Consider the following 16,897-nt stretch of genomic DNA (forward strand, 5'->3'; position numbering starts at 1 on the left):
ACAGATCTCATCACAAAAGGCGCTACTTCAGGCAGAAACTGCATGGAGCATGGCTCCACTAATTGTGGGATAAATGAAGGCTCCAGAAGTAGGACCTCCAGTGATCAGAAATGATGGCATATTTATTCCATATACCATCAATGTTCTTCACCGGTAAAACCTTTTAATATTAGTCATCTGGTGCTTTAAAATTGATCAGCTATCCTAAGGTCAGACTACCAATACTGGATTTGGGTCCAGTTTTCACCTCCCCTGCTATCAGCTGTTTGGGAGGTCTGCGCTTCTGAATATAAGCCAAAGCTTTATAATTTTTGTAGTATTTGTGTATGGCACTATAGCTTCAGATCACTGACAAAGCTGCAATATAAGGCACAGACACAGATAGAAGTCGTGAGATGTGCATGATAACCAATAATGGGCTGATTGCTGAGGATGAGACTCACACAGATCTAAGCCTGGTAAACAAATCATTAGCATAAGCCATTTAATTAAAAAAAAAAAAAGAATAATCCATTAGCTTCACAATAAAAGGCTCTGTAACAACTTTTTCCATTGTACCAATGATTAAAAAAATGAAGAAAATAGGACAAGTTGATTTTAATAAAAACTATGTACAGATCAAACTAAATTTATGTTAATGTAGCTAATGTAGTCATACTCCCTTAAAAATAATCATAGGAAGCAAACTGTATACTCCAGATCAAAGAAGCACTCCAATGAATATTTTTATTCATAATTATGTGTATATGGGCATGTAATGCAGTGACGTCACAGTCCGTGGCTTATACAATGTAAGCCTATGGAGAGTCTGAACAAGGCTCCATAGACTTACATTGTAAGAGAAACTTCCGGCTCACACATAGAACGTAGTGGGAGTATATTGATACACTCACACAAGATTACTTGCCAGGGTTGAATTAGATTAGATTGTTACTACAGAAGACTTCATCTGCATAACACACCATAAACAGTACAACATTTCTAATGAAGACTATGTACCATGGTTTCCGATAACTGCGGTAAAACGATAACCGATGTACAAGAGTTGTAACCACAGCTGTCGCTTTATGCCCCAGATGTAAAACGTCCACTTACTAGGTTCTTCACTTATGACCCCCCTCAAAAAAAAAAGATGAAGTTGGCAAGCCAATTTCTTTGGTGTGCGACAGGTCTTTCTAAAAAATGCTATTTTAGAAAAGACAAGCAGCATTAAAATTCTGCAGTAGCATTGTTTATCCATTATGATGCTCTAAAAATAAAAGGCCAAGGTAAAAAGGTTTGTCACTGTAGAATATTTCCAAACAATACTGCATACTTTTCAGCCGCTGTTAGTCAAATACATCTGAATGATGGACTGGAAATGAACGAGACCACTTTCCGCAATAGCAGCATGGAAAGGATTACATCAATATTTATGCCTCTGTGTCAGATAGCAAGTTAAAAAAATACAATACCTGGAACACTGTTATCAAACAAAGGTTTTATTAGGGTCTAAAAACAAAATGCACCCAACATTGAAACATTTCATTTTTTTACTCACTGCAGTACAAGAAACATATCACAGACACGTAACTTTGGGTTATTACATGGATTGTGGTGTTCTTTACAAACCTTATCATGTTTTCCTTGCCTTTTGCATCTTAGTACTGTGATCTGCCAAAAACTAATTTGAAACCAACTTGCGGGAACATAAAAAGAATCACAGCTTTATCTAGACTGTAAAAATCAGCAGCAGCCTGAAATGCAGCCAGTCCCAACATTCAACCCACCAAAAGCTGTAAAATCAGGAACCTCTTCCATAGGAAGTCTTTTTGCTGGACATTTCACAAATACTTCAAATGATGATAAAAGCACGTGGGCAATGCTTGTGATTCCTAGCATAAAAATAAAAAATTCTCTACCTACCAAGTTCGGATTAAGATCAGTCTATACAAGTCAGTCGTACAGTTATTTAAGTGACACGTGAACAATTATATTAGATTAAACTTAAGTCAGGCTGACAAAAGGCAAACTAGTAAGGTCCAGTCAGCCATTTATCTATCACTTAGAGATGACAACTTTACAAAAGGTATCTTTACCTACTGAGTGATGATTATGTCCCCTCAGTTTCTGTGCTTTCAACCACTGGTTGACTCTTTACTTCAGCCTCCATGGCCTCCTTCTTTTCATTCATTTTGTCAGGGGTTTCCTTTTCACACAGTTTAGGATCATTTGCACTTTTAACAGTTTGTTGTTGACTACCAGTCTCTGGCATTTCACCGTTCACTGGAGACACCTCATCAGCTTTTTCCTTGGTGACAGTAGCCTCTGGGAAATATTCAAAATTGTGTGGCTGATGTGGCATCCAGTTGCTCGATTGTCTCTCTCTCCCAAAACGGTTGCCATTCATTTCTCTGCGGAAACCAAATTCTCGATCATCCCTATCCCTATGTCTTTCCCAAGAGCGACGACGGTCGTCAAAATCCCTGGGTGCATCAGATTCAAATCCTCTGTTCCAACCTGGTGCATTCCTGTGCTCATGCCGGAAATTTCCACGACGAGGTCTGTCGTCTGGGAACTGTTTCGGGCCACCAAAACTAGGAAAAGAATGATGGGGTCTTTCATCAAAATCACCCCTATGGCCCCATGGTTTATCTGGAGGAAACTGCTCCCTTCTACCAATATCTGATGGCATCTGTCTTCCATAATGATCTCTTGAGTCTAAAGGAGGCCTTCCAAACATTTCTCTACCATCCATTGGTAAACGTCCAAAGGAGTTTCTACCCTCTAGAATTGGGCGTCCATAATGATCTCTGCCATCCATAGGAGGTCTACCAGGGTGATCTCTTCCCTCTAGGTGTTGCCTCCCAAAATGATCTCTACCCTCTACTGGGGGTCTACCAAAAGATTCTCTAATCTCAAGCGGTTGTCTACCAAAGGGCAGTAATAAATCTGCTGGAGGGCCAATGAAATTATGTCTGGGATCTAACTTTGGTCTTGTTGGAACATCATGATGATCAGGAGCATTTTTTAGCTTTCTTTCATAAGAATGAAGCTCAGGACCTCTCAAGTTTTCAAAAGAATGCATTTCAGCTTCCCTTTCACCTTTATGGGCTCCTTCTGGAGATAAAGGTCCTGCATTAGATCCTGTAACAATTTTGTCCTGACCCTCACATGGGTCAACAACAGCCATGTCCTGTGGTTCATGGTCATCCTCTACATGTCTAACATTAATATCAATGTCCTCTCCAGAGCTTACAACTTCATTTGACTGGCTAGCAACTAATGGCATGCCCTCTTTCTTCTGTTCACTGCCTGAGGGTTGACCAACAGTCTCACGGCTCTCTACAGGGGGAAAGCGGTAGTCCTGATCTCGTTCTTGTTGAATGTTACTGCTTTGCAGTGCGACACCTTCTTCTTGAGAAGGAGCATTATCATTATTTATTCTAGATGGAATAGTGGGACGGGGAAAAATCTCTCCATGTGTGAAAGGAAGAGAATGTAGAGTAGGATCAATAAGAGCTGGATGAAGCATGCTTCTTGGTGGTGGAGGTGGGGGCATTGCTTGAGTTATTAAAGCAAATCTTGCTGTTGCTGGTTGGTGAAGTAACCCAGGACGAATATCCAAAAAGGGCATAGCTGCTATTCTTCCGCTCATTGTTAAAGGTGGAACAGCTGCTGTAATAGGAGATTGTGGCTGCACTCCTAGGATCCCAGCACTGCTTACCACTGTACTTAGTGTTGCTGAAAAAAAAAAAAAAAAAGTTTAGTATAATGAAGAAAAAATGTCCACTTTTATATCATTTAAGTTTCGTGTGTAGCATTCTGTGCTGAATGTATGGTGTAGGGGCAGAGACCCCGATTCCTATTATTATTATTATTATTATTATTATTATAACATGTCACTTCCTGGGTTCTGCAGTTTTTATAAAATCACAATTTTATGTGCTGCAGATCTACCAGTTCTCTGAATGCTGAGCTCTGTATAACACCAGACATAACATGGCCAGCTTTCTGTGTATACTACATAGGCAGAAATCTGGCAATCATTGGTTGGGTTATGCACAGCACATGGATACATGACAGTAAGTTTACTTGTAAGCCTGTGATAATCTCTGCATTATAAAACATTGATTTAATAAAAATAATCACAAGTAGCCCAGTAAATGACACATTGCTGGAATCAGGGCGTCTGCCTATAAATAATGCTCTCAGATGGCCAAAACCTGGCGACAGATCACCTTTAAATATGAATGCAAAAAAATAATTGAACCACAACTTTATGTTTTCCTCTGCTGCTTAAAAAAGTCAAATGTGATCTTGGCAGCACTGCAAACAACCCAACTTCACTGGGTGTTTGTCAAAGGATAAAAAGTGATTATGAAGGGAATACGGAATAGTGAATCTGTCACCAGTTTTTGCCACCTAATCTGAGAGCAGCATAGTGTAGAGATATAGAGACTCTGATTCCAGTGATGAGTCCATTCCTGGGCTGCTTGCGGTAGATTTCATAAAATGGCTGTTTTATCAGCAGGAGGACTAGTAAAGCTACTTCCATGTAGTCCTCTATATTCATGAACTCTTAATGCACCATCAGCTCAGTAAGTGACACATATCTACCTTACATCATACTACTCTCATATGAGGCAGCAAAAACCTGGTCACACATTCCCTTTAAAAGGGTATTCCCATCTCCAAAATCCTATTCCAATGTATAGTAGGTGCAATAATAATATTAGCAAATACCTCCAATTAGAAATGCAGTATTATTTTCTCATGTGCAGGCATTGCAGGACCCTGAGTATCCATGACTATGATCATTAGTAACTAGCTAACTGTCACTGTATAAGCGGTCATATCCATGGATGCCTAAAGTCCTGCAATGCCTGCACAAGATGGGCATACCCCTTTAAAGCAAAGAAATAAAAAAAATGTGTCCAAATTAACCAAGGCTGTCTTCACACTAATGTTTTTGCATTTCTTTTAATTCTTCAGTTTCAGAAATATTAAAAGTAACTGATCAGATCACTGACTGATTGATTTCAATGAGTGGCTAAAGTCTGTAGCAATATACCGTTTATACTCGAGCATAACCCGAGAATTTCAGCCCATTTTTTTAGGCTGAAATTGACCCTCTCGGCTTATATTCAAGTCATACCCAGGGCTCGGCAGGGGAGGTGGAGTGGCAGCTGTCTAAGCATACTCACCTGCTCCTGGCGCGGTCCCTGGTTCCCCGGCAGCTTCTTCCTGTAGTGAGCGGTCACATGGTAAAGCTCATTACAGCAATGGATATGGACCCGACTCCACTCCCATAGGGGTGGAGCCGCATATCCATTACTGTAATGAGCGGTACCATGTGACCGCTCACTACAGGAAGAAGCTGCCGGCGCCAGGGAAGCAGGGACCGCGCCAGGAGCAGGTGAGCAGTGCGCGATATTAACCTGCTCCGCTTTCCACCGTCGGCGCCGCTGCGTCTTCTGCATCCTCTGCACTGACGCTCAGGTCAGAGGGCGCGATGACGCGATTAGTGCGCACCGCCCCCTGCCTAAACAGTCAGTGCAGATGATGGGGAAGACACAGCAGCTGTCGGCGCTGGAACGTGGAGCAGGTGAATATAGCAAGTGTCGGGGACCTGAGCGACGAGAGGTGAGTATGTGATTTTTTTTTTTTTTATCGCAGCAACAGCATATGGGGGCAAATGACTGTATGGAGCATCTTATGGGGCATAATCAGCATTTATAGAGCATTACATGGGGCAAATGACTGTATGGAGCTTCTTATGGGGCCATAATCAGCATTTATGGAGCATTACATGGGGCAAATGACTGTATGGAGCATCTTATGGGGCCATAATCAGCATTTGTGCAGCATTATATGGGGCAAATGTCTGTATGGAGCATGTTATGGGGTCATAATCCGCATTTGTAGAGCATTATATGGGGCAAATGGCTGCATGGAGCATCTTATGGGGCCAGCATTATATGGGGTGTATTTTGTATGGAGCATTATACAGGGCCCATCATGAACTGTATGGAGCATTATATGGGGCTCCTGATTCAATATGGATATTCAAAAACACTTAACCTACTGATTTCTCTGTTAATTTTACTTTTATTGGCATCTATTTTTATTTTTGATATTTACCGGTAGATGCTGCATTTTCCACCCTAGGCTTATACTCGAGTCATTAAGTTTTCCCAGTTTTATTTGTGGCAAAATTAGGGGTCTCGGCTTATACTCAGGTCGGCTTATACTCGAGTATATACGGTAGTTCTCTTATTTTGCTATATTATTTTTTTTCCAGTTTTTAAAAAAAACAAACAAACAAAACACACAGTCCAAAACCAGAAAAACAGAAGGCTTGACATCCACAAAATACCAAAATAAAAAAAGACTTGCTTTATTAAGTTAATAATAAGGTTTAAAATGGATCACACAATAATTCCAAGATGAAGGCTAATACCGAAATGCGTGTCAGGGTCTGTGTCATCCACACAGGAGAGGAGATATGGTAATGTATTCACTATCAACTCAGGAGATGTGCTCTATGTTAGTAGCTTAAAAAGTAACTAAACTTTTACATATTACAGTATATACTTGTGTATAAGCTGAGTTTTTCAGCACAGGAGCGGCGGGTGACAGGGGGCACTTGCCTACTGCTGCGGCTAAAGCCTGCGTACGCTGCTAAAAAGAAATGAATATTCACTTAACTTGCAGGGAACATTCATTTCTCTTATAGCGCATGCAGTGTGTCAGCAGCAGTTTACAGCTTTAAAGCAGCTGCCGGGCTATCACGGGTGCCTGCTCAGTAAGGTAATGAATATTCACCTCTCTCCACTCTCATAGGCATGGAGAGAGGTGAATATTCATTACCTTAATGAGCGGGGACACGTGATCACTCGGCCGCAGGAGCTGCTGGTACTGGAACGAGCTGCTGCGAGGGCGCACAGGGAAGGTAAGTAGGATCCTTGTTTTTTTATGCTTTGCTCATGCGGGTCATACATACAAGGATAGGGATGAGGAACCATTCAGACAAGGATGGGAATAAAGAGCTATGCATACAAGGATGGGAATAAGGAGTCATGCATACAAGGATGGGGATAAGGAGACATGCAGACAAGGATGGGAATAAACAGCCCATGCATACAAGGATGGGAATAAGGTGCCATGAATACAAGGATGGGAATAAGGAGTCATGCAGACAAGGATGGGAATAAGAAACCATGCAGACAAGGATGGGAATAAAAAGCCATGCAGACAAAGATGGGGATAAGGAGACATGCAGACAAGGATGGGAATAAACAGCCATGCATACAAGGATGGGAATAAGGTGCCATGCATACAAGGATGGGAATAAGGAACCATGCAGAAAAGGGTGGGGATAAGGAGCCATGCATACAAGGATGGGAATAAGGAACCATGCAGACAAGGATGGGGATAAGGAGCCATGGGTACAATGATGGGGATAAGGAGTCATGCAGACAAGGATGGGAATAACGAGCCATGTAGACAAGGATGGGAATAAGGAGCCATGCAGACAAAGATGGGCATAAGGAGACATGCATACCAGAATAGGGATTAGGGGACAATGCATACCTGGCTTATACTCGAGTCAATAAGTTTTCCCAGTTTTTCGAGGTAAAATTAGGTACCTCGGCTTATACTCGGGTCGGCTTATACACGAGTATATACGGTATTTAAAACTTTAAATTGAAATTGTAGTTTGGAAACATTTTGTAACAGACTGATTTATCCTAGTTTGCATCCTTCATGCAGAAAATAGACGGTGAAGTGTGTTTTACCAAGGGCATAGATCTAAGGCCTCCAAACAATGAATGAGGGGGAAGTGGAGTCTCCATAGCATGTATGCTCTCTCCTCGTATATAGCTTCAGTGAGGAGTGCAGCAGATAAGTTTGCTCTGGACCGAAGTAAAAAAAGGGGTCTCTGAGCACTTGTGAAGAAAGCTGACAGTCAGTGTGCCGCTTTGGTGTCAAATCCGAACCTAAGGCTATGTGAACACATTGCGGATTTACTGCGGATCCGCAGCGTTTTTTTCCGTGCAGAAACGCTGCAGATCCGCAAGTGATTTACAGTACAATCTAAATCAATGGGGAAAAAAAATTGCTGTGCTAATGGTGTGGAAAACACTGTGGATCAAAAGAAGGAGCATGTACCTATTCCATTATAGAAATCTGCAGGGGTACAAACGCATGAAATCTGCACAAAAAACGCATCAAATCTGCACCTGCATTTTCTGCCAAGAGATGCAGAATCCGCACAAAAAATTACAGAGGCAAATCCGCAACATGTGCACATAGCCTTAGTGTGTTCTCTTTTATACAAGGGAATATACAGAAGAAAAACAAGCTGCAGTCACGGTGTGGTCGCTGTTCAGACACAGCTACTGCACTTCTCTCATCAAAGAGAGCGTGCACACTGGAGATTCTGCTTTCCCACACAAGATGTGGTGCACACATCCAATCACTAGGTACAGGACACTTCGGCATACATTTTCTTCTTGAAGGCAGCAAAATACCTCTAAGTCCCAAGAACAAAACCCCACAAAACTGAATGGAACAAATGGATCTGTTTTTCAATCACTGAAGACATTGCAAAATTTTCTGTTTTCCTTTTTTGTTAAAAAAAATGGATCAATTTAAAATGGAAACAAAGGCTAGTGTGACCTTGGCCTAAGCAGTATAGTACAATAGAAAGCAAAGTATTTCTGCAGAACGTACCACTCGTAGCCGTTCTTTCATTAACAATGTCCTTAGGAGGTTGTCTTCTTTCTTCTTGGTCGGCTTGAGTACTTAAAGAAGGATTAAAGACAGATGGTGCAGGTACTGAAGTGGTTACAACCGATGGTAGAGGCAGCATCAAACTGCTATAAGACATGTCTTTAATGCTGTCTGTCGAGTTGGCCAGTCGAGGAACCAGGGCTGTACAAAAAAATAAACAAAATGCTAAAGTTTACTTTTTTCCTTCTTAAATTTTGTTACTCTACTGTACGGTAGTGTTAGAACAGATAAGTGTAGTCTCCCTGCCAACATTGGACATTTGTAAAAATAAACTATCAGCTTTAAAGGGACACTGTCACCTGAATTTGGAGGGAACAATCTTCAGCCATGGAGGCGGGGTTTTGGGGTTTTTGATTCACCCTTTCCTTACCCGCTGGCTGCATGCTGGCTGCAATATTGGATTGAAGTTCATTCTCTGTCCTCCGTAGTACACGCCTGCACAGTGCAATCTTGCCTTGCGCAGGCGTGTACTATGGAGGACAGAGAATGAACTTCAATCCAATATTGCAGCCAGCATGCAGCCAGCGGGTAAGGAAAGGGTGAATCAAACACCCAAAAACCCCGCCTCCATGGCTGAAGATTGTTCCCTCCAAATTCAGGTGACAGTGTCCCTTTAAATCTTGTGAATGACACTAAACAAATACATTTTCATATCTGGGCCAGTCAAGAATGGTGACAGTTGTTCTGAAGCCACTCCTTTGTTATTTTAGCTGTGTGCTTAGGGTCATTGTGGTTTTCTCCACACATACCGCTTAGAATTATCACCCAAAAGGTCTATCTTCATCTCATCAGACCAGAGAATCTTATTTGTCATAGTCTGTGAGTCCTTCATGTGTTTTTTTTTTTTTTTTTTTAGCAAACTCTAGGCGGGCTTTCATATGTCTTGCACTGAGGAGAGGCTTCCGTGAAGGCCCAAATGATGTAGGGCTGCAGTAATAGTTGACTTTGTGTAACTTTCTCCCATCTCCCTACTACATCTCTTGAGCTCAGCCACAGTGATCTTGGGGTTCTTCTTTACCTTTCTCACCAAGGCTCTTCTCCCACTATTGCATAGTTTGGCTGGACGGCCAGATCTAGGAAGACTTCTGGTGGTCCCAAAATTCTTCCATTTAAGGATTATGGCCCAGCCAGAGCCCTAACCTAAACCCAATTGAGCATCTCTGGAGAGACCTGAAAATGGCGGTCCACCAACTTTCAACATCCAAACTGATGGAACTGGAGATGATCTGCCAGGAAGAATGGCAGAGGATCCCCAAATCCAAGTGTGAAAAACTTGTTGCATCATTCCCAAGACTTATGGCTGTACTAGCTCAAAAGGGTGCAATACTGAGCAAAGGGTCTGAATACTTATGACCATGTGATATTTCAGTTTTTCTTTTTTAATGCATTTTCAAACTTTACATTTCTGTTTTTTTTCAATCAAGATGGGGTGCAGAGTATACATTAATGAGAAAAAAAATTAACTTTTTTGAATTTACCAAATGGGTGCAATGAAACAAAGAGTGAAAAATTTAAAGGGGTCTGAATATTTTCCGTACCCACTGTATGGGTACAATATGTATATTTTTTATTATTTTTTTAATACACTTTTTTTACTTTGTCCTAGTATGGAACTTTAACTTTTTGCAGTCTGATCGCTTGTAAAGCACAGCTAAGTAGGAGCTTTGCAATCCGTTACAAACTGTCAGAGCTGCACTGACAGACAAACTTGCTTCCCCATGCTCTGAGCATAGTGTAAGCAGGTTTGCTAGCTATGGTGACCCGGATGTCGTCAAGACATCGGGGCACCACGGCAACTATCAGCCCTTCACAATGACATCGCGGGGAACACTGATCGGAGAGCAGAGGGGGCTCTCTCCCTCTGCTTGCCTGTTAAATACTGTGATCGATTTCAATCACAGTATTTAGGGAGGGTTTAAGTGCTGAGAGTGATGCGGGCACCCCTCCTGCACTTCGTGCCGGGTATCAGCGATCAGAATCAGTTGACTCATGGCAGCAATCACACGCGCACAGCCTCTGTGAGCACAAAATCGCCGTGAAGCATCCATATGTCCAAGGTCGGTAAGTACCAGGCGACCTCGACGTATGGATACATCTAAGGTTGTAAAGGAGTTAAACTATGTTTTTAAACGCTTCAGTTTTTCAGAGTTAAACATACCTGCCTGTAAACATGTCGCCATAGTCTGATTCATGCTGCTCGTCGATTGAGCAACAAGCATCAGCTGTCAAGTTCCCTTTAATGTCCAGACTTTTTTTAAGGACTTTTTTTTTTAAGAAATGTATTTTCATCTCCTGTACAATTTACAATGCAGCCTTACCTGTGGGAATAGCTGAGCTCATAGAAGGTGGTGGAATAGTGGGTGGTAGAAGAGGTGGTGGTATGAAGCCTGTAATGACAATATGAACTTGTCAAAAAAGGTTTTTTTCATAGGTGATTTAGTAGATTGCGGACATATGATTACCTGTTTGTTACATTATTTCTGGCCAAAACTGTGCAAACAATAAACATAGTGATAGAGTAGTGCATTGCATGCAAATAATTCAAAAGGCCAATGTATACAAAATTTGAAAATAAATTATAATTAAATTTGAAATGTACATTAAATGAAGCCCGGAATTAAGACTTCATACCTACAGCTTTCAAGATGCTTCAATACAAACATATAATTTAAGCCTTTACTTTATGCTTACCTGGAGGTGGCTGAGAAGGGTTAAAGCCTGCACGCATAAATGGAGGAGGGGGAAGAGCAGTATAGCCTGGTGGTGGCATGGACATTGACACAGGAAACGTTGGTGGTACCAAACTTACAGCTGGCACAGTTGGTGTTACAGGAATCTGTTTACAATATATTTAAAAGGGAGAAAAAAATTATGTTCTGTAAAAGCATGCTAATGTGAATTAGTGCCAGAAGTGAGCAATATTATTATAGGCTATTTTGTACGTATGGATGAACAGAATAATGGCAGAAGCAGGCAATACAGAAGAAACACGGACATTGTTATACAATGCAAGTGTGTCAAGCAGACATAACGCAGAAGTAGTAAATGACTAGTGTATTATATGTTCTACCTGAAGCATTGCAACGGGTGGGTTATACACCTCAGTCTGTGTTGTTATTATTGATGTTTTGGGGACAATCGGACTCTGCACGGTGGTAGTAGGTACAGGAGCGGGTGCAGGTTCTTTTAATGCCATTGGCTCTGGGTTTCTCTGTGTCTGCCAATCTACAATGGACATAGAGTATGAGGTTAGCAAAGATTCCCTTTACCACATTCACATATACTTTATTCCAAACCAGAGCAATCTGTTAGAAAAAAAACGTTGATTCCCTTTCATTTGCCTCCTAATCACAATCTTGTGTCTTTTGTCTTGAAAAAGCAGGGAAGAGAATCGGGGCCAAAGGAACTCCTGATGCCTTGATAGTGCTCAAAGTGGGTAACGTACCAAGAGGGTTAGTAGAGGGCACGTATACAGTAGGGTTTGGACTTGAGACTAGAGATGAGCGGTGTTCGAGTCGAACTGTTCGCCAATTTCAAATTCGAGCTGTTTTGGGCGGTGTTCGAGTCGTTCGACGAACTCGAACAATTTGCTTAAAATTCGGCTGTTCGAGTTTCTGTTCGATAACTGTTCGTTCACCAAAAGCCTAACTTGATTTGCACATTAAAACTGTTTATCATTGTTAATAGACTGTTTCAGTGTATAGTGGGCGGGGGATAGATTTGTGCTGAAATATTGCCGATCTCCATTTTTTTTTCTTCCCCGCATTTACAGTGGGGCAATGCAGTCTCTCAGCCTATCAGCAGTGCACACACACACAGCAATGTGCATGTGATGCACACAAGCAAGAGCATGTGTCATTGGCTGTGTATGTCACATGTCCTTGCCCTATAAGAACCAGCCATTTGCCCTGTCGCCACCATTTCCTCACTGCTGCAGCTTAGTGTTAGACTAGGTTCACACTGAATTAGTGCAGTCCATTTAGCGCATACGCTAACGGACTGCGTTAACGCAATGTCCAAAAAGGGATCGTGTTTAGTGATCGCGCAAGGGCAGATGCCCGATCTGTGCTAGCGAGAACGGATGCAAAAACGCTGCAGACAGCGTTCGAGGTCCGTCACAAAATAACGGAACATCGCTAACGCATGCCAAAAATGGCATGCGTTAGGGATGCATTACATACATTGCGGTCAATGGGTGCGCGAACAGATCCGTTACATTGCGTTAGCGGTGCTATGTAACGGATTCCTTCAGCGGATACCCACTAACGCAATGTGAACCTAGCCTTAGACGGCACCGCTGCTGCTGTGGGCGCTATACAGTCTAAGAGTGTTTTTTTGGAGCAAATTTTCAGAGAGATAGGTTTAGGGAGTCTGGAGGAGTCGGGACTAGTTGTAATATCATCCCTTTTCAGGGTAGGTTACAGCAGTTCATAGCACTGTTTGCCAGGCAGGTCTGTGCCAGTGCTGTGCAAGTGTTTGTCACAGCATTTGGTGTAATCTAGCTCAGCCAATCCTTTTGGGCTAGTAGCATTGTCTGATAGTCATCTGAGTAGCCCGCCTGTGAAGCTAGCTACACCACCTGTGTATCTAAATTTTTACTGCATCTAACCCAGTAAATCTTTTTGGTCTTAGTAGCAGTGTCTGAACGTCAGCAGAGTAGCCCGCCTGTGAAACTAACTATACCGCCTGTATATCTCAATTTTTACTGCATCTAACCCAGTTAATAGTTATGGGCCTAGGAGCAGTGTCTGCACGACAGCAGAGTAGCCCCGCCTGTGAAACTAACTATACCGCCTGTGTATCTAAATTTTTACTGCATTTAACCCAGTTAATAGTTTTGGGCCTAGTACCACAGTTTGGCCACTCAGTTCAGCTTGGTTTTCATCCATCGGTTGTTGTGCCAACAACTACAGATACAGAGTTGCCAATTAGTTAAGCACTAAAATGAGTGGCAAAAGGTCTGCGGCTGGTGGAATGGGGAATAGGCGTGTTGGAAAGGGAAAAAAAGGTTGTGTCCGTGGGGTAGGTGGTAAAGCAACAGTAACATCTGCAGAAGAAAGACCATCTTCCAGCCAAAGTAAGATGTCTACTTCTTTTCGTGGACAATCTGATATGATCCCTTTCTTACGACCATCGCTACAAGCATTGCCAAAAATTCCAGATGAGGCACAAAAACAGCAGGTGCTTGAACGGATATCAAGTGCTCGTTCAAGTGGGCTCTCCTCCATGTCAACTTCAACATCACAACTACTCCAGTCCTCAGAGTTGTCACCCCAATCGCACTTGCTTCCTCACAGCTCCCAAGTCTCCAGCCGCCCGTCTGAGCATGGGGTAACACACATGGTTGAGTCTGTAGAGCTGTTTACGCATACTATAGCCTGGGAATCAGAGGTCTGCTCTCCAGAGCTTCTGTGAATCCAGACGAGGAAATGATCTGCACTGATGCCCAGAATCTTTGAGTCGGATCCAGGCCCAGATGAAGAAGGTTCTGAGCATAGTGTAGACCCTCGTTCCCAAACTAACTCCTGTTGGTGGAGACAATGCGGAAGATGATGATGAGACTGAGATACCTGATTGGAACGAAAGCCCGGAAGGTATGAAATCACAAAGTCAAAACGGGCAAAAAACAACGACCAACGAGCTTGTCTAGGATTCAACCGCTTGGCGGACTCGAGATAAGTCAAGTTCTTATGATCAGTCAAGACCACCACGCGAAGCTTAGCTCCTTCAAGCCAATGACGCCACTCCTCGAATGCCCACTTCATGGCCAGCAACTCTCGATTGCCCACATCATAATTTCGCTCAGCAGGCGAAAACTTCCTGGAAAAGAAGGCGCATGGTTTCATCACCAAGCAATCAGAACTTCTCTGCGACAAAACAGCCCCTGCTCCAATCTCAGACGCATCAACCTCGACCTGGAACGGAAGCGAAACATCTGGTTGACACAACACAGGGGCAGAAGAAAAACGACGCTTCAACTCTTGAAAAGCTTCCACCGCAGCAGAAGACCAATTGACCAAATCAGCACCTTTCTTGGTCAAATCGGTCAATGGTTTAATACTAGAAAAATTGCAGATGAAGCGACGATAAAAATTAGCAAAGCCCAGGAACTTTTGCAGACTTTTCAGAGATGTCGACTGAGTCCAATTATGGATGGCTTGGACCTTAACAGGGTCCATCTCGATAGTAGAAGGGGAAAAGATGAAACCCAAAAATGAAACCTTCTGAACACCAAAGAGACACTTTGATCCCTTCACAAACAAAGAATTAGCACGCAGGACCTGAAACACCGTTCTGACCTGCTTCACATGAGACTCCCAATCATCCGAGAAGATCAAAATGTCATCTAAGTACACAATTAGGAATTTATCCAGGTACTCTCGGAAGATGTCATGCATAAAGGACTGAAACACTGATGGAGCATTGGCAAGTCCGAATGGCATTACTAGATACTCAAAATGGCCCTCGGGTGTATTAAATGCAGTTTTCCACTCATCGCCTCGCTTAATACGCACAAGATTATACGCACCACATAAGATCTATCTTGGTGAACCAACTAGCCCCCTTAATCCGAGCAAACAAATCAAATAACAATGGCAAGGGGTACTGAAATTTAACCGTGATCTTATTTAGAAGGCGGTAATCTATACAAGGTCTCAGTGAACCATCCTTCTTGGCTACAAAAAAGAACCCTGCTCCTAATGGTGACGATGACGGGCGACTATGCCCCTTCTCCAAAGACTCCTTCACATAACTCCGCATAGCGGCGTGCTCAGGCACAGATAAATTAAGTCGACCTTTTGGGAATTTACTACCAGGAATCAAATCGATAGCACAGTCACAATCCCTATGCGGAGGTAGGGTATCGGACTTGGGTTCATCAAATAAATCCCGGTAATCAGATAAGAACTCAGGAACCTCAGAAGGGGTGGATGACGAAATAGTCAGAAATGGGACATCACCATGTACCCCCTGACAACCCCAGCTGGACACAGACATGGATTTCCAATCTAATACTGGATTATGGACTTGTAGCCATGGCAACCCCAACACGACCACATCATGCAGATTATGCAACACCAGAAAGCGAATAACCTCCTGATGTGCAGGAGCCATGCACATGGTCAACTGGGTCCAGTACTGAGGCTTATTCTTGGCCAAAGGCGTAGCATCAATTCCTCTCAATGGAATAGGACACTGCAAGGGCTCCAAGAAAAACCCACAACGCCTAGCATACTCCAAGTCCATCAAATTCAGAGCAGCGCCTGAGTCCACAAATGCCATGACAGAATACGATGACAAAGAGCAGATCAAGGTAACAGACAGAAGAAATTTTGACTGTACCATACCAATGGTGGCAGACCTAGCGAACCGCTTAGTGCGCTTAGGACAATCAGAGATAGCATGAGTGGAATCACCACAGTAGAAACACAGCCCATTCAGACGTCTGTGTTCTTGCCGTTCAACTCTGGTCAAAGTCCTATCGCACTGCATAGACTCAGGTTTAAGCTCAGGTAATACCGCCAAATGGTGCACAGATTTACGCTCGCGCAAGCGTCGACCGATCTGAATGGCCAAAGACATAGACTCATTCAGACCAGCAGGCATAGGAAATCCCACCATGACATCCTTAAGGGCTTCAGAGAGACCTTTTCTGAAAATAGCTGCGAGCGCACCTTCATTCCACTGAGTGAGTACGGACCACTTTCTAAATTTCTGACAATATACCTCTATTTCATCCTGACCCTGACACAGAGCCAGCAAATTCTTCTCTGCCTGATCCACAGAATTAGGCTCATCGTACAGCAATCCGAGCGCCAGGAAAAATGCATCGATATTACTTAATGCAGGATCTCCTGACGCAAGAGAAAATGCCCAGTCCTGAGGGTCACCACGCAAAAAAGAAATAACGATCCTAACTTGTTGAACTGGGTCACCAGAGGAGCGAGGTTTCAAAGCCAGAAATAGTTTACAATTATTTTTGAAACTCAGAAATTTAGTTCTATCTCCAAAGAACAAATCAGGAATAGGAATTCTCGGTTCTAACATAGAATTCTGAACCACAAAGTCTTGAATACTTTGTACTCTTGCCGTGAGCTGATCCACACATGAAGACAGA

The 16,897-nt window shown here is 42.8% G+C and overlaps 1 protein-coding gene across 10 annotated transcripts in view; it reads right to left on the reverse strand.

Annotated features, from left to right (window-relative positions):
* The window catches only part of SCAF8 (SR-related CTD associated factor 8), a 666,705-nt gene that overhangs the window by 436,392 nt on the left and 213,416 nt on the right, over positions 1-16,897 (reverse strand). For 7 of the 10 annotated variants that reach the window (XR_011321960.1, XR_011321958.1, XR_011321959.1 and 4 more), the window contains 5 exons: positions 11,849-12,003; positions 11,470-11,614; positions 11,097-11,165; positions 8,719-8,919; positions 2,079-3,723 (listed from right to left, as the gene is read on the reverse strand). Coding sequence is in view for 7 of the 10 variants with exons in the window: in XM_069769411.1 (XP_069625512.1) it covers positions 2,093-3,723; positions 8,719-8,919; positions 11,097-11,165; positions 11,470-11,614; positions 11,849-12,003 (2,201 nt within the window). In the remaining 3 variants the exon portion in view is untranslated. Of the gene's footprint in view, positions 1-1,465; positions 3,724-8,718; positions 8,920-11,096; positions 11,166-11,469; positions 11,615-11,848; positions 12,004-16,897 lie in introns of those variants that run through there. The other 3 variants (XM_069769412.1, XM_069769409.1, XM_069769410.1) reach the window with 1 other exon arrangement.

The sequence above is a fragment of the Ranitomeya imitator genome, chromosome 5 (assembly GCF_032444005.1).
Source record: "Ranitomeya imitator isolate aRanImi1 chromosome 5, aRanImi1.pri, whole genome shotgun sequence".
In the NCBI taxonomy this organism is placed as follows: domain Eukaryota; kingdom Metazoa; phylum Chordata; class Amphibia; order Anura; family Dendrobatidae; genus Ranitomeya; species Ranitomeya imitator.